Consider the following 25,565-nt stretch of genomic DNA (forward strand, 5'->3'; position numbering starts at 1 on the left):
TACGTGCTGGGAAGGGCGGGGGGGGTGGATTGGGACAGAGGAAACAGAGCACCTTGCACTGGGGAGCCGTGATTCTAGCTCCCTGCCCTAAATTATCCCTAAACTATCCACAGGCTTTCATAATGCCAGACATATCACTGCTGCGTGTTACCAAGGAAGAGAGGGAGGGTCTTCTACAGGAATGCGGATACCGCCCTGGCCCCTATGCAGCTCGCCTATGTGCGGCCATGGTCCCCCCACCCCTCGCTGCACAGTGGATCGGACGAGTTAGCCTGACCGGGACAGGGACCACGGTGGCTCTCCCTATAAACTTGATAAAGCACATTGCCCAAGATCTAGCTGCAACTTTTCAAGAGATTAGTCAGGCAGATTACACAGATGTCATAGATCACATCAATGGGCTATTCCACGTTTAGGCATGCATGCAGTCAGCCATAACGAAAATCCTGCTATCACAAAGCATTGCAATCTACTTACCACGAGCACGATCCTCAGCTTCCTCATCAACGTCCGCTTCCAGCTGCTGCGACTGGCTAGTCTCCTCAGGGCTAGAGAAGAGCTCCTGGCTGCCTGTGTCCTGAGACTCCGGGGTGTCCCCCTCAACGCCAGTAGCATCACTGTATTCATCCTCTACAACATCCCCCACTTCTCCCTGCTCTGAACTCTCCATCGTGCTCCTAGGATTCACGGTGGGGTCACACCCAAGAATGGCATCCAGCTCCTTGTAAAAGCTGCAGGTTGTGGGGGCTGCTCCTGAGTGTCGGTTTCCCTCACGGGCTTTGCAGTATGCACTCCTCATCTCCTTAATTTTTACTCTGCATTGCAAGGCGTCCCGTTCGTGGCCCCTTCTCATCATGGACTGCGATATCTGACCATAGGTATCATAGTTTCTCCTTCTGGAGCGCAGCTGTGTTTGAACAGCCTCATCTCCCCACACACTAATTAGATCCTGCAGCTCTGCATTGGTCCATGCTGGGGCTCGTTTGTTGCGTGGAGGCATGGTCGCTGAATGATTGATTGATTAATTGCACTCCACGCCTGACTGAGCAAACAGGAAGGTGATTTTTGAAATTTCCCGGGGCATTTAAAGGAGGGGTCAGGTGAGCACAGGGCAGAGGAGTTTTCTTGATTACCAGAGAGGTATCCTCAGGTATGCTGGGATACCTGCTTATTCCACGGAGGTCAAGAAAAGCGCTGGTAAGTGTCTACATTGGATTACCAGCGCTGGATCACCAGCGCTGGATCCTCTACACCCGAGACAAAACGGGAGTACGGCCAGCGCTGCAAACAGGGAGTTGCAGCGCTGGTGATGCCCTGCAGATGTGTACACCTTCAAAGTTGCAGCGCTGTAACTCCCTCACCAGCGCTGCAACTTTCTGATGTAGACAAGCCCTAAGTTTCTGGATACATCCTCCATGAATGGAATGTAATAGCAATAGAAAGCATATTAGCAACATAATGCCTCTTGAATTGACCTTTGGTTGAACCTCTACAGATTGTGTAGAGGGGACCAAAAGAAGCTGTAGTGGTAATTTATTCATTGAGATTTTATCATTTTGTTGACTTTGTCAACTGAGCCTTGTTCATAAAATCCTATAGCTCTGGGTTAAGGAAATGGTCTTCCAAAATTACTCAAAGCTTCTAGAACCAAATTCCTAGACTTCCTCTTTAAAAGAGCCTTCAGAAAACAAGTGTGGAAAAAAGAAGAGAGATAGCAGCCTGAAATTCACATGGGACAGTTAAGGATATGGGAGAAGGCTTAGCAAACAAGCCCCCTGCTGATCACCCTGTTTATGCTGTGCTAGGCCCTCAAGCCATCTCTTGCACACATACACAGGTAAGGCCACACCCAGCTACAGACACAGACTGAGATCAGCTCTGTCTGAGAGGATCCAGCTCAGAGATTCACCTTGCACTCACATGCACACCTCCTTTGGGGATTAAACTCAAAAAAATATGGTCTTGTGCAGTATAGAAAAATCTGCGTAGTGCAAGCCCATAAAAATCAGCCTCTCCCTCAATGTGGAGAGAGATATGCAAAGCTTCTTGCCCCCCTCCCTGCCCCCCGATACAAATTGCACAAACTGGGTTATGTTATAAATAATAAATACATTTATTAACTACAAAAGGTAAATTTTAAGTGATTATAAGGGATAGCAAACTGAGCAAGTGAAACAAAACACACAAACTAAGCTTAATACACTAAAGAAACAGGATACAAAATGTAATTTCTCACCCTAAATGTTGTTTCAGTCAAGTGGCAGAGATTCTGTAGCTTAGAGTTCCAGTTATTTCTCTTTACAGACAGCCCTTGCCTTTCCCTCAGCTCAGTTCCTTTGTCTCTTCGTCTCTTCAGGTACTTTCAGCAGTCTTTCTTCTTGGGCAGGAAGGCAATGGAGAAGAGTCCTGTTTGCCTTACTCCCCAGCCTTAAATAGAATTTACATAAGGTGAAAAGCCTTTGTTTCCAGTCGAAAAGTACCAGCAGTGTCCAAGGTGGTACTCTGAAACAGGTGACATTATCCCCTGACCTTGCAGTGTCAAAGCAACCATGAAATCAGGTTTATTTGCAATGTCCACAGGAAGGAGCTCCTGGAAGATAGGAGATCCACATCTTTAAAGACTCACCATCTTTTCCTAATGGCTCATCAAGGCTGATTACTCACTGTCTGGTGGGCGTCTCCAAGTATAATCACAGTTGTAATTGTTGCATAGTCAATATTCCTAACTCCAGATACAGAAATGATACATGCATACAAATGGGTTAATTACATTCAGTAAATCATACTCTTTCCAATGATATCTTACATGAGCCATCTTGCATAAAATATATCTTAGTTATACTATATTTATATCATAAGCATATTTCTATAAAGATTATGGCGCATCACATCACACCATCCACTAACACACATGCTACAAACACCCTCCTCAGTTTCTGCCCTCCTCTATCCCAGTTATTTGCTTACAGAGAAGCTGCATAAACTCTCTGATTTCACCCCTTTTTTTCCCCTCCCAATTCTCCCTTAATGCTTTTCTCAGTTCTAAATATGTGCATGAGATAATGTTGTGACCTACTGGTATTACTGCAGCCCATTGCTAATACATTTTAGAATGAAAAACCTTATCAGAAGCACAGAAGATGAGATAACACCAGACAATCACTGATGTTTCCCTCTCTGAGGTTCCTAGCTGGCAGGTTCATGCACCCTCTCTCACCACATGTAATAAACAATAAAAGATACATATCTGAAAAGAAATCAGTTCTAGTTTCCACCTGATCTTTTAACTTTCTTAAGGTCATGCAAATCTTTCTCCTTTGTTTGCAACATGAAAATCAAATAAAATAACCTTCCTTGCCCCTCAAAAATCCACACATTATTTTTTAAGTGCAGTATTGGTTTATTTCCATAGTCTGATTTTTACCTGACTGCTTACACATGTAAAACCCAATGGGCACATTCTTCATGCAATTCTCAATGAAGCAGTCCTACGACTACAACTGTCACAAAACACTTATATCTGGTTTTGTTGCTCTACCCAAGCTGCAGTCTCTGCTCGTCTCTTCTTTCATTATCTCTGATGTACTGGCTCCAATTTGTATTTGAATCATTTCTGTTTTCATAAATGAACTGTCAGGTACTTTCTTTATTTTGTATGTATACACACACACACACCTTTAAGTTTATTTTTATGCAAAAGAGGAATAAGCAAACAGATGCAGCTCAAAAGAATCAGCAGCTCAAAGGAACTTGTTTTACAAGTTCATGCTTCAAAATAGGAAAAATCTTCTGGTGACCCATTTAATTTCTACTTAGAATCAGTACTAATCCTTAGTGTAACACTTTTGATATTAGAATTTTTAAAAATAAAAATAAAGTAATGTAACCTTAATGTAAGCCTTCTGCTAGGTATCATTTGTGGTATGAAGGTTTAGATTCAATGACACCTAGAAGTCCCATTTAAAATAAATAAAATGACTGGCTCGAGCTCTCACTTAAAACCTCATCCTCTCCCAGGTTTAAGGAACTTAAAATTTAAATATCCTAGTCACCTCTACAAGTGCTTCTTTCCCCTCATATGCAGAGACAGGAATCTTCAGGACTATGAAACCACAGATATCTTTTATTTTGAGGAAAAACAATAAACCATAAATGTACATAAAAGCGAATGAGCAAAACCCCCAGCATTGTATGGGAGGTACAGTTGACCCCATAAACCCAAATATTAATTGTTGAGACCCAGAACTATTACTCACCAAACAATGCCCAACCACCAAAAACACTCACTAATCCAATTAGAGTGACTCTGCAAGAGGTTCTCCTCAGCCTGTCCACTGCAATCCAGAAAAGGCCACACCATCAGTTCCAACTCTGATCTGTGTATTCTCAGCTCAGTCTACAAAGTCAGCTCCACTAGCTTGGCTCCTGCTTGACCCAGTCAAATTAAATCAACTCCACCTCTGTCAGAGCCAGACAAAGTCAGCTCCCCTGTACGGCCAGCACTATACAAGAAACAAAATTTCCCAGCAGGAAACCCAGAGCAAATGAAGACACCCCTGACCATAGCCCTTCTAATCCCCTTCTTGAATTTGGGCTCATTACTCAATCAGACTCCACTGTCATCTCTGGGTGGCTCACTTTCCCCCAGCTGTCACAATTTCTCCCCACTTCCATACATATATTTATATTCACTATTTAATGTCACTTCCAGAAAACACAATTTTTTGTGGGAAATTCAAAAATTCAGTTGTGTTTGTATATAATATTCACTATCTATTGCACTTGCTGGCTTCATTTAAGACTAGATGCAGAAATACTGAAATATCACCAAAAATGTTAGGGCTAAATATTCAGCTGCTCTAAGTCGGGATACCCAATAGAGCTATCACAGTTTATACCATATCCTTGGTACTTCCAACTACTATAGAATAAAACAAGGAAGTAAGGGATATCACTTGAGAATTCTTGTGCCTGTGAGATCCCAGCTCAGTTTCCCTACCCAAAGAGATTAGGATACTTTTGGATAAACTCTAAACAGACATTCATGCTTTTACATCTGTGATAAATGAAGGGAAGGTAGCGCCCTTTTATGGACACCCAACCAGCCAGTTAGCTATAAAGTCCCTCTTGGTGGCTGCTTGCTTTACCTGTAAAGGGCTAAAAAATCCACAGAAGAAAAGAAAGGGGAGTGGGCACCTGATCAAAAAAGCCAATGGGAAGACTAGACCTTTTTAAAATGGGAAAAAAGCTTTCCCTTTATCTCTCTGTTGTTCTCTTTGGGCTGAAGAGAACAGGACAGCTGAAATGCTGTGTAAAATTTGGACCAGGTATGAAAATTCATCAACCATGCCTAGAAGAATTCATTGAGACAGGGAATGTTTAAATAAACACAATTAGGTTTATTTCTTTTATTTTCTGTAAGGCTTGTGGATTCCTCTGTGCCAACCTCAGATGATTTTGTTTGCTTGTTACCCTTAAACTGAACACCCTAGAAAGCTATTCTGGGTGCTTAATTTTTGGAATTGCTCTTTTAAAATCTAGCAAAAGCCTAAGTTCCAGATGTATTTTCTTTCTTTTTGTTTTTAATAAAATTTACCTTTTTTAAGAACCCAATTGATTTTGTGTCTTGAAAGATCTGTGCATATGTTTTTCAATTAGCTGGTGGCAACAGCTGGGTTTTCCTTTTGCTGTTTTCTTTCTCGTCTTCCACGAGGGAGGGGTGGAAAAGCCGAGGGACCTCAGGGAAAACTTCCCAAAAATGAGTTTTGCCAGGATTTGCAAGAGGCAGTTTTTCACTTGGGTGGTGGCAGCGTTTACCAAGCCAAGGTCAGAGAAAAGCTGTAATCATGAGAGTTTAATACCAGCCTGGAGTGGCTAGTATTAATTTTTTAAATCCTTGTGGGTCCCCACCTTCTGTACTCAAAGTGCCAGAATGGGCAAATCAGCCTTGACAACATCTTTAACTAAACTAAACCCCTGAGCTTCTTTCATCTTCACCCATTATTAGTAATATGCCAAACATTGCTGTCCATAGCTGAGCAAACAACCCGGAGTACAGAAATTTTGCCTGACTACAGGCTTCAGGAGTTGGCCAGTTAGTCACAGTGACTCAGTATTTATATCCAGGAATTCTGTCTTGATGCAACATAAGTGACCCATTGCAGTTCTTGCACTAATATCAGAAAGGCCCTGAACACTTAAAATGTCAACCTGCAGAATACTATGCACTGATGTGTTGTTACAGTCGCTGAGACTTTGGGTAGTAATTTTATGTTGTTCTTCCAAGTATAACAAATTGGGTGTCATGTGAATTGAGAAACTTTATGTAAATATTAATGCTTAAATCAATAGGGTTTAACCAAGACTGTCAACAAAAATTATGTGCGCACAAACAAAACCTTTATTTAAAAAGGAATTAATGAGCCACAGAGCTGATTTTCAAATTTCAGCAACACAGGAATTTTATTTAAATGATAAAGCAAGAGAAATAATTCGATTATAAGGATATAATACTATTTATCATATGCAAAATTAGTTAATATTGTTCATCTATGTTTTGATTAACCCATGCAGATTTTTATACATAAAAAGTAAAATTTTAAAGCAATTGTATAGAGTTCCAAGTTGGCAAATCAGTTTCTTATATTTAACTGAGAGTTTGAAGGTGCATTTTGAGTGGTTATATTTTTCTACAAAGAAACAGCATACACTATATGTGCAAACTCAGACTATAAAAGCCTAATGTATAATTGCAGCTCAATAGCTCTGATTGCAACCTCTACCAAGCTGTTCAAACAAATATAATTCAAAAAAGTGGCTCACTTAAATTCTAAAGAACATTAGAACACACAAAAAAAAAAGATACCACAACTAAGCATTTCATCATCAATTGTAGCCTTCAAAGATCAAAGAGAATTTCAGGTGAATGGATGTCACAAGTGTGGCCGGTATTTTTTATCTTCTTTTCAATACCAGTTAAGAACAAGAATTTCTGACAGGATGAAGAAAACTAAGTACTGAATGTAGATTCCAAACAGATGTGCAGGAGAGCAAAGTCTTTTTCAGTGCAGAAGAAGGAAAAATTAAAGAGAGGATAAGAAAGCATTAAAAGCCTCTGAGATATGTCCCCTTAGGACAATTGATTACATCTATTGCCCACCAGGAATATAAGGTGAAGGCAACTATGATGAAGAGATAGAGGAGAATTTGGAAGGTTAAACTCTAATATTAAAGAATAAGTCTTTTTGAGACTTTGTATCCAGGGCCAGGTCAGGCTTTTTTGCCACCCCAAGCGGCAAAAGGAAAAAAAAAAAAAGCCGCGATCTGCGGCAGCTCAACCACGCTGCTTCATTCCTCAGTAGCAATTCGGCAGCGGGACCTTCACTCCGAGAGGGACTGAGGGACCTGCCCCTTCCCATTGGCCGCCCCAAGCACCTGCTTTTTTCGCTGGTGTCTGGAGCCGGCCCTGTTTGTATCAACCCACTGCGGCATATAGTACAGAAAAACAAGCAATCAGACAAGGGACAGATTAAAATTTAACTGAAAAGTGAAGAATAGGAAGGTGTACATTTCCATGAGAACATAGAGAACAAGGGAGACAAAGAAAATAACGGATACATTGAAGGCTGTAAAGCAGCTAAAATAGAAATGATCTAGACATGACAAAAGAAAAGAATGGTCTGCACTTATGACTGGATAGAAGACTAGGAAATGTTCTTTACCTTTGTCACAAAAAGCAAGAGATGAGGCTGAGCCAATGCTCCGGAATCAAACTCTGTGGAAGTTCAGATACAAATCTGAACTTTGAGGCTCAGACCTTTCTCAACTGGGAACTTTTGCCCTTGTTCCACTCTTCAAACTTGAGGTTGCACTTAGAGCTGGTTGAAAAAGTAAAAGTATCAAAAAAAGTGGCCAGCTCTAGTTTTCCTACAGTTGGACCCAGGGTCCATATTAGGGGGTAAGACATGTCCTACTGCTTTGTAGGTATATGTGCACTGGGAAAAACCTTGAGTGAAATCCTGGCCCTATTGGAAATCAACAGGAGTTTCACCATTGACTTCAACAGAGCCAGGATTTCAGCTCTTGGTTGGGTCACTGCAGATGAAAACTGTGTGTTTAGTGGGGAGGTGGGGTCCATTATGAAATTATTAAGGGGAGATGTCATGTAATTAAAACATCCTTATGCAATGGTGGATGTAATGTCATTACTTTTTCTGAGGGAAACATTTTGGAGTTATATTTGGAGCTAAGCAGGTTGACTGTCCATTTAAATTGAATTACATTTACCACCAATTAAACAGTATAAAACAGATTTTTTTTTCAATTTTTAAAATCAATAGCTAAACTTATTTTTGCAATTATTAACTGAGAGTCAAAGTCCTTACAGAAATTTTCCAATGATGTCACAGAGAGATTTGCCGAATAGGGACTAGGGAATAGCTCTTTATTACTACTTAGAATGAACTGAGTACTCAGGTAATAGAGTGGTTAATTCTAGTTAACTTTTCCATCACAAAAAACTTCCTCGTAATTTAGCTTTACCTGAACAGAGAAATATAGATAGTCTTGAAGTCTCCAGGAATTGAAGATTTTTAACTATAAAATTATGTCATGTGACAAAACTTCCAGGAATATGTCCAACCAAAATTGGCAACCCTGGGTGCATGCAACGTTATGCTGGCGGGGACGACTCTTCAAAATGGTATACCCAGTCCACAATACTAGACAAAACCACATCTAATTTTTTTCAAATGCCAGACAGAGGACAAAAACAGAAAAAAGGACTGTCTGTCTTAAAACCAGACAAATGGCCTGCTTAAGCCTGGTGATATGTTTGCCCTGAACAAGAGCAAGCTCAGGCTCTACAGCATTCAAGAAGTAAAGAGCTCTATTGCTGAGACACCAAAGATTGATGCCGCTGTAGCATCCCTCATCAAGGAGATGATCATTCCCTTAGAAGAGGAGTTCTACCCTAAGAAACCTACAGATAGAAAGATGGAGGCCACCCTCAAAAAGGGCTTTGAAGCCTCCTCCACAACCCTCTGAGCATCTCTCACAGCTACCTGCTTTGTGGGAGCATCTCTTTCCTGGCTGGAAGATCTCAAAGCCCTTTGAAGGATAAAGATCACCCTGACTTTGGCTCCACTTTGAAGAAAGTATCTGTAAGTAGGGTCAGAATGAGCTCTCCTCTGACATCCAGTGATGAGCTAGGGAAGAGGACTTCAGGAACTAACCTTGTTTGCATGGACACACCCACTCTGCCCAGGTCACTTTTGATGAGTGTTGGATTGCAAGTCACTTTGTTATTGGGTGCAGTGGTAATAAAGTATTATCATTGTGTGAATCAAGGAGAGCAAAACTGTGCTTAGCATGCCCTGATTGATGGGTTCGCCCTCAACTGAACTGCACTTGCTGATCAGTGAGGTAGGAGTGCCGAAGCCCAGTGGAAATGAGAGAGAGGATGGGGACTGGTGTTTCTGTCTGGTGCTTTGGACTCTGCCTAAGGGTCCTAGACACCATTTGACCCTCACCCTCCCTCTCTTCACTGAGAGTCTTCTTGTGGATCACTAGAGCTGAAATCACTGATAACCAGGCCTAAGTGTCAGATTTGTAATGAGACTGTGGTCTCTGGTGAAAGAAAGACTGCCCAGTCTCCACCAGCAGTGAGGCTCCCCCACTAACAGTTAAAATCACTGAGAGCTGTGTTAAGTGGTGGGCAATGTTCCCTCTAATTTTTTCCCATCCATGTACGGAATGAATTTTGTTATGTGCACCAAATTATAAAGGTAATGTGTGGATGTTCACCACCAAAGAAACAAAAAACCTAGATATAATATATATTTTTAAAAAGTTACCACAGGAATAATTACTTCAGCCAGGATAGGTTAGGCATTTTAGAACTCACCCCTCAAAGAATTAAATTTAAGCATAAGAGAGAAATAAAAATTATGAAATGCATAGACCAGTCAAAAAACTCAAATAACAGCACTTTGAATGAATAAAATTACAAAGAATATATGTGCATGTGCATTGCAGTAAGTATCAAGAAGTAACAACAACAGGAACTCTACAGGTATGTGCTGGGAAGTGTGTGTGTGTGTGTGTGTGTGTGTGTGTGTGTGTGTGTGTGTGTGTGTGTGTGTGTGTGTGTGTGTGTGTGTGAGAGAGAGAGAGAGAGAGAGAGAGAGAGAGAGACATGCATTGCCCCTTTAAGTACATTCACAAGCTGGCAAGACTCCCCAATGGACTGCAGCTGCCCTGGGGCATCCTTCAGGTAATCAATATTGCTAACTCTCACACTATATGGTGCGTTTCCTTAAAGCCCCAGGCCCCCAGTGTATATATATAGGGGCACAGGAGGATAATATTGAGGAAGAAGTGTGCATATACAGCATCTCCTTGAGTTCTGGGAGAAGTGGAGCAGCTTCCTTCCATTCTGAGTTACAGCCAGGGGACTAAAACTTAAAGTATCCGTACATCCAAAGTGTGGAGTCCTGGTTGACAGCTCTGACATGGAGCTGCACAGCAATAGAGAAGTCAGGCCATCGCCTCAGTCTCGGGCAACGTGGATCCAGGATGGGAGAATACATCTCCCAAACCAGATTCCTCACTGAAAGGGGCTTTTTCGTTTCTTATTCTACTGAGGACCCAGCCCTATCTCTCCACCAGAGGCACCTCTGTGGAGGTTACTGTCATTCTAGCATTTACACATCAATTTACAGTGTTATGACTCTGTGTTCACAGAGGAAAATGATAGAAACTCAGGGACTGTTTTAATTAAAGCACAGGATTTCAGATGATGGCAAAATGCAGCCGAAATGGTGGAGCCTCATTAAAATCCTGAGCGCTACTGCTTCTTTTCAGCCCTATGATTTGCTGCTGTATATTGCTCTTTTAAGTAGATAGGCACTCAAAGCAGACAGCAGCAGCAGCAGCAGCCACCAGCAAGCTCCCTTTGTCCCACTCCTGAGCCCTGTCAAGTACCACCCCTCCTGCTCTGCAGATATGGGGTACAGGAGGGGAGGAGGGGGGAACACCCTGACATCAGCAGCCCCATTACCCCCTGCTCTGCATAGTAAAGAGGAGGCTCCCAGGAGCATCTCCAGGGCAGAAGGAAGGAGCAGTACGGCAGTGGGTGGAGGAACACCAGAAGTGCAGAGCACTTGATATCTTGCTGGGCGGCCACCCAGTGATGCAGCTTACAGGGAACTTAGGTGGTTGCAGGGACAGTTCTACTGTTTTCACCACCCCAAGCAGGGTGCCGAATTGCCGCCACGGACGGCATCCGTATGCCATTAAGGCGGCATGCGTGCAACTCTACTTTACCCTTGGCCCCGACCTGCTCCTGCCACCTGCACGACTCTGCTCTCCCAGGCCAGCCAGGGCACTTAGCGGGGCGATGCATGGATCCCAGTGCATGCCACTGATTTGCCAGGACTGAGCTCGAGCCTCCCGTGACAAACTCTCAGAAACCCCCCACCCCATCCGCTCAGTGCCATTGCAACTCATCCAACCGGCGCACCTGGAAGCGGGAGGAACGTTTCAGCTTCAGGAAGGGCCGGCCTGGAACGGGGCAGGGAGTGGTACCCAGCCCCCAGGGGGAGCTACACGGGGGTAACACATGTCCCCTGCCCCTCCCCCCATCAGGCCCAGGCCGCCCAAAGGGACACCTCTCCCTTCAGCCATGCCCGGGCCGGGCTAACCCTTTACTCTGTGAGCCTGCCGTGGGTCAACCCCAGCCGGCCACCCACAGGCGCTGCCCAAGTTACACAGGACCCCGTCACTCTCCCGACTGAGCTGTGGCCCAGCGCTGGTGCATGTGGAGTGTCTGTGCTCCTATCTCCATGGGCCCTGCTTGGCCTGCTAGGGACGGCTTAGGAGGAGCCGTCTCTGAACCTGGCCCCAGACCCCACTGGGCTGGACGTTTGCAACTGGCTATGGCAGGGGTATTGTGCTAGGCTCTGCAGCCTCCACTGCTGGCTGCCAGGGATGGCTCTACTGTTTTTGCCCCCAAGCAGTGCGCCAAATTACCACCATGGATGGCAGGTGCTGTTAGGGCGGCATGAGTGTTTCCGCGGTGGTGGCAATTCGGCGGCAGTTTCTGTCTTCATCCAGAAGACAGAAGCTGCGCCGCTGCGGATAGCTGAACATAGAAGCTGCTTCCAAACTGCTGCCACTGCGGAAATGTCCATGCCATCCTAACGGTACACGGACTGCCCTCGCCGTCTGGCGGCAATTCGGCACGCTGCTTGGAGGCAAAAACACAGGGCCTGCCACCCCTTGTAGATTGCCACGCCAAGCTCCTGCTTGGGATGCTGGTGCCTGGAGCCAGCCCTGGGTGGTTGGACTTCAAGACATCCCAGTGGTGGCAGTAGAGAGGGAAGTTGTAGAGTGAGCAACAGTGGCGCAGCTGACAGCAGAGCAAGTGGCCAACGGTGGAGCAGTGAATGAGCGGTGGCTAAGTGAGAATCTTGATCTGCCTTTCAGACTCCTTAGTCCTCGCAACTGATGCCAGCCAAACTGTCCAGTGCCACCAGAGCAAGGAGGAAAAGGCTTACAGCACAAAACTCCTAGAGCTGAGAGTAGTCCAACTCGCTCTGCAAAGGTTCCAGCCCACTCTAAGGGGAAACCATGACCTGGTTCAATCAGACAATACGACTATGGTCACATATTTAAACATTTGTGTGGAGGACAAGGAGTCCAGCACTACACACTGAAGCAATAAAAATAATGAGGTTGGCGGAAGAGTTCTTCCTTTCCCTCAGAGTGATCCACATCAAAGAGGACCAGAGCTAAATGGCAGACTGGCTCAGCAGGTGCAGGGACAAAAAGTAGTGCCTGAATCAGGAGGTTTTAGATCTCATCATTCAGACATCTGGCCTCTCTTCAACCAGCCTGTCCGCATATCCTATGGATGCAAAGAGGCCAAAATAATTCACAAGGGAGGCAGACCTCAACTCCACGGGGACAGATGGCTTATCTCACAGTTGGTGGCAGGGCCTCCTTTATGCTTTTCCACCCCTTCCACTACTTGGAAAAGTGGTCCAGAAAATAAAATGAGAACAGGCAACAGTAATACTGATAACTCCTCATTGGTCGAAGCTACCTTGCTTCTCAGAGCTGAAACTGGAGTCCCCATTCCAGCTTTGGTAGAGACCTAACAATCTTTCATAGAGTTCTTTTCTTCATCCAGACCTGAAACAGCTTCAGCTGATAGCCTGGCTGTTGAGAGGGAAGCACTAGAAATTCTTGATCTGTCCTCCAGAGTCATTGCTTCAGTCTAGAGAGTATCCACACTAAAAATGTACTCCTCTCTGGTCCAGATTCAACTGCTGGTGCCAAGAACACAATGCAAATCCCAGAAATCCAGAAATTCCAACCATTTGGGACTTTCTCTGAGGATGCAAGGACAGAGGCCTTAAGTCCAGTAACATTGCACATCAGGTGCCTGCAATTAGAACTATGCTTTTTGCAGGATCCTTTGACTCCCTGGTGGACAATTCACAGGTAGCCAGAGTTCTTCGAGCAGTCTGATTAGCCAAACCAGCAGTCAGGACATTCTTCCCAGAATGGGACCTTCTGGAGTTTTGAGGACTCTGACAAGCCATCCTTTTGAGCCTCTGATTTCAGTGTTGGCCTTTTATTTATCCATTAAGATTTGTTTCTTAGTAGTTATGTCTGCCAGACAAATGTGAGAGCTGGCAGCCTTATCTGTATAGGAGCTCTACTGTGTGTTTCACGAGGATGGGGTGGCACTCAGGACACCAGAATCCTTTCCTCCCAAGGTAAATTCCTCCTTTCACACTTCCCAAGAAGTTGTATTGCCTTCATTATGTCCAAAATCACAACATCTAACTGAAAAGGTATGGCACATGGCAATTCGGCATACAAACTCCACACTAGAGAACAAGGGTTAAGAAGCCACTCTGGGCTCAGGTGGCCACACGCAGCCTCACCTGCAAAGCCTGCATAAGATGGAAGCAGGGCTTAAAAGGGGAAGCAAAGCAGCTCAAAAGAGGACAGGCAGCGGAAGAGAGCAGACTTCTGTGCCAAACTCTGGGGACGTTTGAGGTGGTGAAACAAGCAGAACCTGTTGACTATGAAATCTGACAGCCAGGGAAGAAAAAGAAAATGCAGGTGTACCATGTTAACCTTCCAAAGGCCTGGAAAAACCGAGAAGGACTCTTCATAACACCCTATCCACCTGAACCCAGTCTAGGCCCTCAAGCACCAGTGACCCCAGAAACCCAAGCAATACCAGTGGGAGAGGAGCTTCAACCAGTGCAGAAAGCTCAAATGCAGCAACTGATTGAATCCTTCCCTGAAATATTTTCAACCTTACTGGATCAGACACACCTGAGGTATCAACACAGCCACTGAACCAGGACAACAGGTCTGCAAAAATCCCACAATCCCTTCCATGAAAGAGGTGAGATATTGTGCAACAAGAGCTACAAGCCATGTTAGACCTTCAGGTAGTGGAAGAGTTTCACCATGAGTGGAGAAGTCCCATTGTGCTGGTACCAGAATCAGATGGGACAACCCATATCTGTATTGATTTAGGAAAAATAAATGGGATCTCGAGGTCTGATGCCAATCTATGCCCAGGGTGGATGCTTTACTCAAAAGGCTGGCAATTGTCAAGTATATATCCCCACCACAGACCTCACAAAGGGGAACTGGCAGAGCTCTCTGACCTTAAAATCTCAGGAAAAGACAGCTTTCTCCATCCCATTTCTGAACTATACCATTAGGCCTCCACAGGGAAGTGGCCACTTTCCAATGACTCATGGACCAAGGGCTGTGACTGCATGGCCATAATGCTACAGCCTACATAGATGACATGGTGATTTGCAGCAGTAATTGGACTGACCTGATGTAACATCACCTCCGTCTTACAGCCCTCTAGAGTGCAGGACTCACCACAAACCCAGCCAAGTGCATAATAGTGAACCAGGAAGTTACATACCTTGGCCCAAGACTTGGAGAAACTGACCTGATAGTATCTACAAAGGCGATACTGTTGACTGATTGGGAAGGTCAGAGATTTTATTTGCAATTCCAAATTGAAAATAAACTTGGGTAGGAAGTTCTTGGGGGGAGGGGAGGCAGCTGCATACCATTCCCCAGGTGCAGAACACAGCTGCCCACTATCAGACCATGGATCAAAGCCCAGTGGAGAGCGTGGTCCCAAACTAACCTATCCACTCTCAAAAGATGGGACATCAACAGAAGCCTTTACCTCAGCAGAGAATCTAGCAGGGGAAGACTCTGATTGTTCGAGATCTGAGCCCCCCAAAGTCCCCATACTAAAGAAAAAGCCCTGAAGCCTTTGGGGAAGCTGAAAGACAGGACTCTAAGACAAAACGGGCAATCACCTGCCTGACCCCCTAGGTGGCACTGGTGATGAGCATTCCCCTTTTACACACCTTAGAGGTCTGAAAATCTCTCTCAGGCATACAGAATCCATGAGAAGATCAAGCTCCCTATTCATGTCTTTCCACACAAAATGCCAGGGACTCAGAGCTTCCAAGTCCTCCATCACTGGTTGAATTAGACTATCATTGTGGAAAACTACAAATCATCAGAGACTCCTGTCCCAAAAGAGATCTAGGTACACTCCAAGAGATCCTTAGTAACATCGTGAAATGAGCAAGTGTCTCCACTTCACAAATTTGCAAAGCGGTCTACAGTTAAACCCTCATTAATCATTACAAACTGGACATTCTATCTTCTGCAGAGGCCTCCTTTGGCAGGAAGGTGCTGCAGGTGATGGCCTAGAAATAATACAAACTTTTGAGCAAGCTCGGGAAAAGGTGGCTATTTCTTTCCGACCAAACTTTTGTTTCGTAACCTTCCTACATCTGTTCACAGCTTGCTATTTCCCAGACATCCAGAATTGTGGGACATGCTGGGCTGCAGAATGGAAAATATTCTTACTGATAATTTCCTTTCTGCTAGTAGTGTATCCCACGATTCTATCCACCCTGCATGGCTCATGAGTCAAGGTCAGATATTAAGTAGAATCGTTACCATATGACCATCTTCCTTGGTCTCATGTGCACACTTATTTCATTATAGCTGGAATATTTGTTAATGATGAGATGCAAGTTTCACAGCTTGGGAATAATTTATCTGGCAGCAAACTGGAGCAGAGGGGGGCCTAGCCAGACCATGCAGCTCCAAAACACTTATCTGCCACCACAAGCTTGAAAGAGGGGAGAGTAGCTCAGATGTCCAGAATTGTGGGAGATGTTGCTAGCAGAAAAAAACATTATTAGTAAGAAATTTTCTGTTCCTAAATCACACAGGAAGTCTGATAGAGTCAGGAATGGAACCCAGATCTGTTGATTTGCAATCCAGTGGCTAGCAAGACCATCTTTTTATCATGACAACAGGAAATATGCAAGAACATCTCAAAATCCCACAATACACATTACCATTAGAATACATGTTACTGTCTAATTCCCACTGTTTGCACGAACCCAAAACGGTCTTGCTGTCCCCCTGCCACAGCTTTGAGTCATTAGCTACTAAAGCACAAGTGAAATTGGCAAAAAAATATTATACTAAAAAGAACATGGCATGTATTCTTCTTATGCAAGTGAAGCAGTTTTAATCTTACTGCATAAATACTGGAAATTATCAGAGTTTTGCAAAAAACACGAAGTGCCCGGAAAATGAAGGCAAATCAAAATTTGCAAAGTGTGACTGAAGCTTATCTATTGCAGTTATGCAATGATGTTTTTGCAAAAACAAACGTGTGTGAAACTCATTCACCCATGGCTACTTTCTGGAGCCAGTCATTCCCCTCAATTACAGCCTGATCCCAAGCCCATTTAAGTTCTTAGAAAACTTTCCAGTGATTTCAATGGCCTTTAGAGCAAGCCCATACACATGAGCTGTTCCACAGACCATTCTCCATGTGATTTTAATAGCACTTTCTATTTTCAGGCTATCCTATTGACAATATCGCTTTTTTGCTTTTCCCCACCATCCTCAAACAAAACTGAAATTTACTCATTTGTGTTATTTCCCACTGAGGTATTGTCTTTAAAGCTGAATTCTTGATTCACAATGTATTTGGTTCCTCTTTTTGTACTGATGCCCATGTTTTCTTTGTCCATAAAAGATGTTATAGAACATTAAAACATCATTTTGAAAGAGAACAAAGATACAGCCATGTATTACTGCTTTGTTTCCCATCATCTCCTTGTTCACGTCAAACCTGCCTTAGTCTAACAGCTGGAGAGAATGTACAAAGGTTTGTTAACTAGATTTCAAATCTTAGCCCAACTACTTTGTAGCAGTTCTACCAAGAGCATCTTCAGAAGAAAGTCCACACGGATATAAAAATGTCAGTGATAGATTGTCTTGGTGAATCTAGTGCTCCAAAAATAATGTAACTTCACCTCTTAAGTATTATTTTTAGATACTGTTAGCGGCTGAAGTGTGAATTGGCAAAGTTTCATCAAACTTTTAGAAAGAATTGTATGCTCCCTTTCCTTTTTCATTTCGAACTATTTCTTTATACTAAATATGAAATCACTAGGTTATGACTTTAAGGATCCTTTTCTCCCTCTCACCAGAGATGGCAAGCCTGTCAATCATTCCAACATCAACAGTAACCACAAGGGACTGTTTGCAGGAGGATAGCTGATACAAGAAACAGCTCTTACTTTAGTTTACTTGGAATCAGCTCTAATATGCATGTCTGGAGAAAAAGTTATCTGTGTTTGGTAAGCCATTTTCTTTTTACTGTTTTGGTATCTACTGGACACAAAATCATCAGTGCCAAGTGTTTATATTTTGTATTAAAGTGATGCCTTAAAGATCTAAGAGGTTAGCATTTAAATTATTAAAATGATGTTTCACTATTAATATTAGTCAAGGAAACAGAAGTTGATGTAGTTGCTGCTTTTTGTAAAGCTGAGTTTGATTTAAAGTTTTCAATAAATTTTATATGTTAAATAATTACATAAATGATAGAATGTAAGTATTAGTGTTTGTATTAGTAAGTATTTTAGCAAGAAAGATTGTGACATTCTCTGAGATAAATTTGTTCTGCTTAACGCAATGACTTCCAATAAACTGAAAATTGAATGTTTACTAAATGGAACTCCAAAGAATTATACCACATAAAAATGCAGTTGGCACTTTCAAAGTGGTGCATATATACTTGTATGGAGTAAATTGCTAAAGTTTTACAGTCATCAGGTTTTCAATAATATGTTGGTTGTTAGGAAATCTGTCAATCACTTTGCAACAGCCACAACATATAGCAGAATTTGAAAAAGCGTAACAGTCGAAACATTTTAAACTTAGTTAGAATCAGTTCCAATCCTTGAAAATGTGCCCAAAAACTGTTTGCACTGGGAAATCAAACAGGAAGAGCAACTAGAAAGCAGAACATTCCTTGCTTTCCAGCCTTTTATGGAAGACTTCACATTACTTCTGTTACAGTAACTCAGAGCTGCAATGCACAATAAGCTGGTTTTATTGGAAGTGCATCTTTGCAATTTTATTTCCTGATGTATATGATGCACTTATCTATAAGTCTAATGTTTCCATTCATTTTATTGAAGATATGAATATTAAGAATTTGAAGCCAATTTTTTTCTTTCAAACGCTCATTATGCATACAGTATTTAATCAAAAGATTTATTTTACCCTGAGAGTACTGTGCCAACACCTTAAACAAAGAGTCAGGTTAAGTAATTTCACCATCTGGAAATACAAATGCTGTATCTGAGCTCTGCTCGTGCTCTCTCTCTCTCCACAGCATCATAGTGTGTCAAAACATAGAAGTGTGTCAAACACAATCTAAGAGCTGATCAGAGTGAAAAGGAGTTAAAAGGTGTGAAAGAGGCAGTTGTCACTAACACTAATGTATTTTACACCATGTGAAAAATGAAGCAGGTGGCACTAAAATGCCTATAAATGTGGCGACAGCGTCATTAATTATCAAGCACAAGTATCCTTATTGCAATTCACTTCAATGGGTATTTCTGCCTGTATAAGAATGATATGATATGACATGACCCTCTTACTGAGTACCTTCTTATATTCAAAATCATGGTCCTGAAATAATGAGTGTAACAGTAGTTTCCAAATTACTTGAAAAGGCGTGTACTTTAAGCAATCAAGCAGGAAAAAGTTGCAAAAGGGACTTCCTCTTTCAATTTCCACAGCAGATGGTGAATGTCAGTGAAGCAAAGCATTTACTGCCACCAGAAACATATCAAATCTTCCTCACCGGATAGCAAAATGGCCACAAAGCTACCCCTTCGAGAGGAATGTGAGAATTGGACAACTCTTCAAGTTGCAGATCTCCTAAGACAGGTACTGAACCTAGAGCTCAGACTGCAGATAGTACAGTATATTATACTCCTTTCAGTTCAGCTAGCAAAATAGGTTGCTGGGCTTATCTACTCTTTGTGTACAGTGTTATAGCTGTGTTGGTCCTGGGATATTAGAGACGCAATATATTACCTCACCCACTATATCTGCTCTTTGTAATATGTATGATTACTCCCTCCTGAATATAAACAGAGATTCTAAAATGAGTTTAAAGCTGTCTAGTCAGCAATTGTGACTACCAAGGACTTATGTGTACTGACGTTCTGTAAGATTCTCGGTGTTCTCTCAGTTTTTACTGAAATTCAGTCCATGACAGAAGTTGCTTGTTAAGATAAGAGTATCCTGCACAAGACAAAGAACCACAATAATTTGTGCACACAGGGCTATATTGAGAAATATCTACACAAAAAAATTATGTCACCTTTTATTTCCTTCTGGCGCTAAGTAACAATTTTATTGGAAGTTTGTGTATATTATTTTAGAGCAAGAGATCACTAAGATTTGCAGGATTTCAATATGAATTTGCTCATCACCTTTTCTTTTCAATGATTATAGACCTATTGTACTTTTTAAATGCTCCTTTAAAGTTAAATCTTTGAGTTCTTTTATCATTCTGTTGCACCTTTCCTATTTCTGTAATAACCTTTTTATTATAATAATGTAACCTGAAGTGCACACAGTATTCTGAACTTGTCTTCAGTAATCCCCTGCTGAATAGTTTCCACTAAGATATATTCAAGTGCTTCTTTTTACACATGCCAGACTTTTTTTCCTTGCAATTGTTGAATATTGTGGCTCATGCTTTAGGGTTTTACCTGCCATTCATCTAGGCATTGGAGCCCATTGTTTCACAGAATTTGTCTATATTAAAGTATATCCTCTTTGTTTCCCAAATGTGTAATTCTTTGTTGTTCTATATATGGCTCTCATCTGCCCTGTGCTTATAACCTATCCAAATTCTAAATATTATGGCCAGAGTCACCATCTTCCTTCATTGATTACTCTCCTGGATTTGTCTTAATTGTGAGAATTACTGTACTGGACTAGACTCTTGAGGTCCCTTTCAGCTCTACATTTCTATAGTTACCCGTCCTCTTATAGTAACAAACACTACAGCAATAATTTCTCAGATAGGGTCAGGTTATGAATTCTTTACTCCCATTGGTGGGCCCTTACTCATGTGAGTAAGGAATTCAAAACCTGGTCCATGAAGTCTCTCTCAACTGATATAAGAGTGCTTTAAAAATAAACACACATACAATTAATAGAGATTACTTTTCCCGGTGCTGGTATGACATACACTACCTATTTAACAATATTCACTAACCCTACACAAGAATTTAGGACAGGACATTAACAGCAGCACCAAAATCACACAGAAATTACAGGGAAATTTAGAAAGGCAAGATGTTTACATTCGGGTTTGCATTAGGCTGTCAAGCAATTAAAAAAATGAATTGTGATTAATCACACTGCAAAACAATAATAGAATTCCATTTATTTAAATATTTTGGATGTTTTCTACATTTTCAAATATATTGATTTTAATTATCACAGAATACAAAGAGTATAGTGCTCACTTTATATTTACTTTTTATTACAAATATTTGCACTGTGAAAAAAATAGTATTTCTCAATTCACCAAATATGAGTACTGTACTGCAATCTCTTTATCACAAAAGTTAAACTTACAAATGTAGAATTACATACAAGAAAATAACTCCATTAAAAAAAATGTAAAAATGTAGTCTAAAAGTCCACTCAGTCCTATTTCTTGTTCAGCCAATTGCTCAGACAAATGTTTGTTTACATTTGCAGGAGATGATGCTGCCTGCTTTTTGCTCACAATGCCATCTGAAAGTGAAAACAGGCGTTCTCATAGCACTATTGTAGCTGGTGTAACAAGATATTTACATGCCATGTGTGCTAAAGATTCATATATCCCTTCATGCTTCATCCACCATTCCAGAGGACATGTCCATGCTGATGATGGGTTCAGCTTGATAACCATCCAAAGCAGTACGGACCGAAGCATGTTCAGATGCCACCAGCAGAAGCTTGATTTTCTTTTTTGGTGGTTAGGGTTCTGTAGTTTCTGCATCAGAGTGTTGCTCTATTAAGACTTCTGAAAGCGTGCTCCACGCTTCTCAGATTTTGGAAGGCACTTCAGATTCAGGGTTGAGTGCTGTAGATAATTTTTAAAAATCTCACATTGGTACCTTCTTTGCATTTTGTAAAATCTGCAGAGAAAGTGTTCTTAAAACGAAATATATGGCAGAATGCACGTAAAATAGAGCTGGAGACATACAATTCTCCCCTAAGGAGTTCAGTCACAAATTTAATTAATGTATTTTTTTTAAACGAGCATCATCAGCATGGAAGTACGTCCTCTGGAATGATGGCTGAAGCATGAAGGGGCATATGAATGTTTAGCATATCTGGCATGTAAATTCCTTGCAATGTCAGCTACAAAAGTCCCATGCGAATGCCTGTTCTCACTTTCTGGTGATATTGCAAATAGGAAGAGGGCAGCATTATTTCCTGTAAATGTCAACAAATTTGTTTGTCTTAGCAAATGGCTAAATGAGAAATAGAACTGAGTGGACTTGTAGGCTATAAAGTTTTGCATTGTTTTGTTTTTGAGTGCAGTTATGTTACAAAAATAATCATTTGTAAATTGCACTTTCACGATAAAGAAATTGCCCTACCATACTTGCATGAAAACTGAAAAAATACTGTTTCTTTTATTTATAATTTTACAGTGCAAATATTTGCAATAAAAATAATTTGAAGTGAGCAGATTACACTTTGTATTCTGTAAAGGTAGCAAGGAGTGCTGTGGTACCTTATAGACTAACTTATGTCTGTTAGTGCCACAAGACTTTTTGCTGCTTTTAACAGATCCAGACTAACACAGCTACCCCTCTGATACTTTGTATTCTGTGTTGTAATTGAAATCAATATATTTGAAAATGTAGAAAAACATCCAAAATATTTAATAAATTTCAATGGGTATTCTATTGTTTAACAGTGCAATTAAAACTGCAATTAATTTTTTTAATCGCAATTAATTTTTTGAGTTAATTGCGTGAGCTAGTTGCAATTAATCGGCAGCCCTAGTTTGCAGGGCCTGAAAGACCAGGAAAGTAGGGCTAACCAATTTACACACACACTTTATTGATCAGGACATGCAAGCCAATAACGACAGACAAAGGGATGGATTTTAAGCAGCAGGCCACAACAGTGTCACACATCACCTCCATATTGGTGCACATAACAAGTTCATTCTGCACACGTGTGGGAAAAATTAGAGGAACACTGCCTCAAAGGGGAAAAATTTCTCCCTGACCCTTAAAACAGATCAAACCCAAAGCAAGAGCCAATTGATTCACATCTCTCTGGCTGGCTAATGGACCGTTGGGCAGTGGAGCATCCAGTGAAGGATGATCCTCCTTTTATTCAAAAGTTGGCTGCTGCCTTGTTGCTCCAATCAAGGTGCTGAATGGCAATGTTTACATCATGAGTTTATATAGTTGCAAGCTGACATATAAACTAAGCAAAAATAGTTCTAATACTCGTTTTTTTGCATTCTACTAGTTACTGCCCAGTGCCCAACATTCCAATGTGATAAGTAGCTTAACTCCTGATCACTTCCCATTGATTTCTAGATATCCTGTGTGGTGCTATATCAAAGCCTTCCTCTAATCTATATAGATTTGCACAACTCCATTTTAATTAGCTAAAAAATTTAAAAGAAGTAATCTACTATTTTTAATTCAGTCAGAGGGATTTCTCCTGTCTGTATCTGATAAAGTATTTCCAATATAGTCTCTTGACACATACAGATCCTCCTTAGTTTGGTTGTAAAATATTTTACATTAGCTGTGTGGTGAATATGGTTCCAATCCTGCTGATGTAGGTGTCAATATGATAATACATGATTGAAGTTTTGTTGTTTCAGTTTGCTTTTTTAAGGTCTAGGCAATTACACACAAAAACTATGTTAGAAGAACATTTTTATGGTTGCAAAGTCAAGCACTTCAGTGGCACCTTAATTCAGATTCCTTGTGCATACAGGAGTTACATAACTACATATTTTCCCTGCCTCATTCAGTGCACAGAATGGACCTGCTCGAGCGCTTTGGGGATGAATCCAAATTGTGTAGTTGTCATAACCTATTCCCAGATTTGGACCTTAGCGTCCAAAATATGGGGGTTAGCATGAAAACCTCCAAGCTTAGTTACCAGCTTGGACCCGGTAAAGCTGCCACCACCCAAAAAATTAGAGTGTTTTGGGGCACTCTGGTCCCCCCAAAAAACCTTCCCTGGGGACCACAAGACCCAAATCCCTTGAGTCTCACAACAAAGGGAAATAAACCTTTTCCCTTCCCCCCTCCAGGTGTTCCTGGAGAGATACACAGAAGCAAGCTCCATGAATCTAAACAGAGGGATTCCACCCTCTCTATTTCCAGTCCTGGAAACAGAAGTACTTTCCTCTTCACCCAGAGGGTATGCAAAGTCAGGCTAGTAAATCTAACACACACAGATTTCCCCCTGACTTCTTCCTCCCACCAATTCCCTGGTGAGCACAGACTCAATTCCCTGGAGTCCCCCACTACAGAAAAACTCCAACAGGTCTTAAAAAGAAAGCTTTATGTAAAAAGAAAGAAAAATACATAAAAATGGTCTCTCTGTATTAAGGTGACAAATACAGGGTCAATTGCTTAAAAGAAATATGAATAAACAGCCTTATTCAAAAAGAATACAATTCAAAGCACTCCAGCAACTACACACATGCAACTACAAAAAAACAAACCTATCTTTTTGTACTTACAACTGGGAAACAGAAGATTAGAAAGCAGGAAATAGAAAAATCCTTCCCATAGCCGAGAGGGACAGATACAAGGCAAAGGACTCAGACACAAACTTCCCTCCACCCAGATTTGAAAAAGTCTTGTTTCCTGACTGGTCCTCTGGTCAGGTGTTTCAGGTTACTTCTTTCCAGGTGAAAAAGAGACATTAACCCTTAGCTATCTGTTTATGACACGCCCCCCAAATTGCAGATAGTGGGGAAGCTCACTGGCGGCGATTTCCTCCTAGAACTTTAAAATAAACAGATTAATACAACACATGCACCTTTACATATACCACTAAGTATATAATTAACAGACTTCCACATTTTAAGAACACTTTTTAACTACTGGATTCTGGGAAACTCTCATGGGAGAGTGCATCCGCTACTTTGTTAGAAGCTCCTGAGATGTGCTGAATTTCAAAATCAAAATCTTGGAGAGCTAAACTCCAACAAAGAAGTTTCTTGTTGTTCCCCTTGCCAGTATGAAGCCACTTTAGTGCAGCATGGTCAGTTTGTACCTGGAACCGCCGTCCCCAAACATATGGGCATAGCTTTTCCAGGGCGTACACAATGGCGTAGCATTCCTTTTCACTGACAGACCAGTGACTTTCCCTCTCAGACAGTTTCTTGCTGAGAAACACGACAGGATGGAAGTTGTGATCCATTGCTTCCTGCATGAGTACTGCTCCTATACCACGCTCGGATGCATCCGTGGTTACTAGGAATGGCTTGTCAAAGTCCGGGGCCCTGAGCACAGGGTCAGACATAAGCGTCGCCTTAAGCTGGGTAAAGGCCTTTTGACACTTATCAGTCCAGTTAACTGCATTTGGCTGGGTCTTTTTGGTCAGGTCGGTCAGTGGGGCAGCGATTTGGCTGTAGTGTGGTACAAATCGCCTGTAGTACCTGGCCAAGCCTAAGAAGGATTGGACCTGTTTCTTTGACCTTGGGACAGGCCACTTTTGGATAGCATCCACCTTGGCCTGTAGGGGGTTTATGGTTCCTCGACCCACCTGGTGCCCCAGGTAAGTCACTCTGTTTTGGCCTATTTGACACTTTTTGGCCTTAACAGTTAGTCTGGCCTGCCTGATGCGCTCAAAGACCTTTTCCAGGTGTAGTAGGTATTCGGGCCAGGAGTCTGAAAAAATGGCCACATCATCGAGGTAGGCAACTGCATATTCTCCCAGTCCTGCTAGTAGACCATCTACCAGCCTCTGGAAGGTGGCGGGTGCATTTCGAAGGCCGAAAGGAAGGACATTAAATTCATACACCCCCGCATGGGTGACGAATGCTGACCTCTCCTTAGCAGGTTCATCTAGCGGTACTTGCCAGTACCCCTTGGTTAAGTCTATTG

The 25,565-nt window shown here is 42.0% G+C and overlaps 1 protein-coding gene across 4 annotated transcripts in view; it reads left to right on the top strand.

The window, feature by feature from the left end:
- The first annotated feature begins 17,671 nt into the window (after positions 1-17,671).
- BLNK (B cell linker) overlaps positions 17,672-25,565 on the top strand; it is a 168,591-nt gene continuing 160,697 nt past the window's right edge. Inside the window, exons 1-2 of one of the 4 annotated variants that reach the window (XM_030570035.1) lie at positions 17,672-17,738; positions 19,194-19,341. In XM_030570035.1, the coding sequence (XP_030425895.1) occupies positions 19,201-19,341 (141 nt within the window). In that variant the 5' untranslated portion in view covers positions 17,672-17,738; positions 19,194-19,200. Of the gene's footprint in view, positions 17,739-19,190; positions 19,342-25,565 lie in introns of all 4 variants that reach the window. The other 3 variants (XM_030570034.1, XM_030570033.1, XM_030570036.1) reach the window with 3 other exon arrangements.

Source organism: Gopherus evgoodei, chromosome 7 (genome assembly GCF_007399415.2).
Source record: "Gopherus evgoodei ecotype Sinaloan lineage chromosome 7, rGopEvg1_v1.p, whole genome shotgun sequence".
NCBI classification, from domain to species: domain Eukaryota; kingdom Metazoa; phylum Chordata; order Testudines; family Testudinidae; genus Gopherus; species Gopherus evgoodei.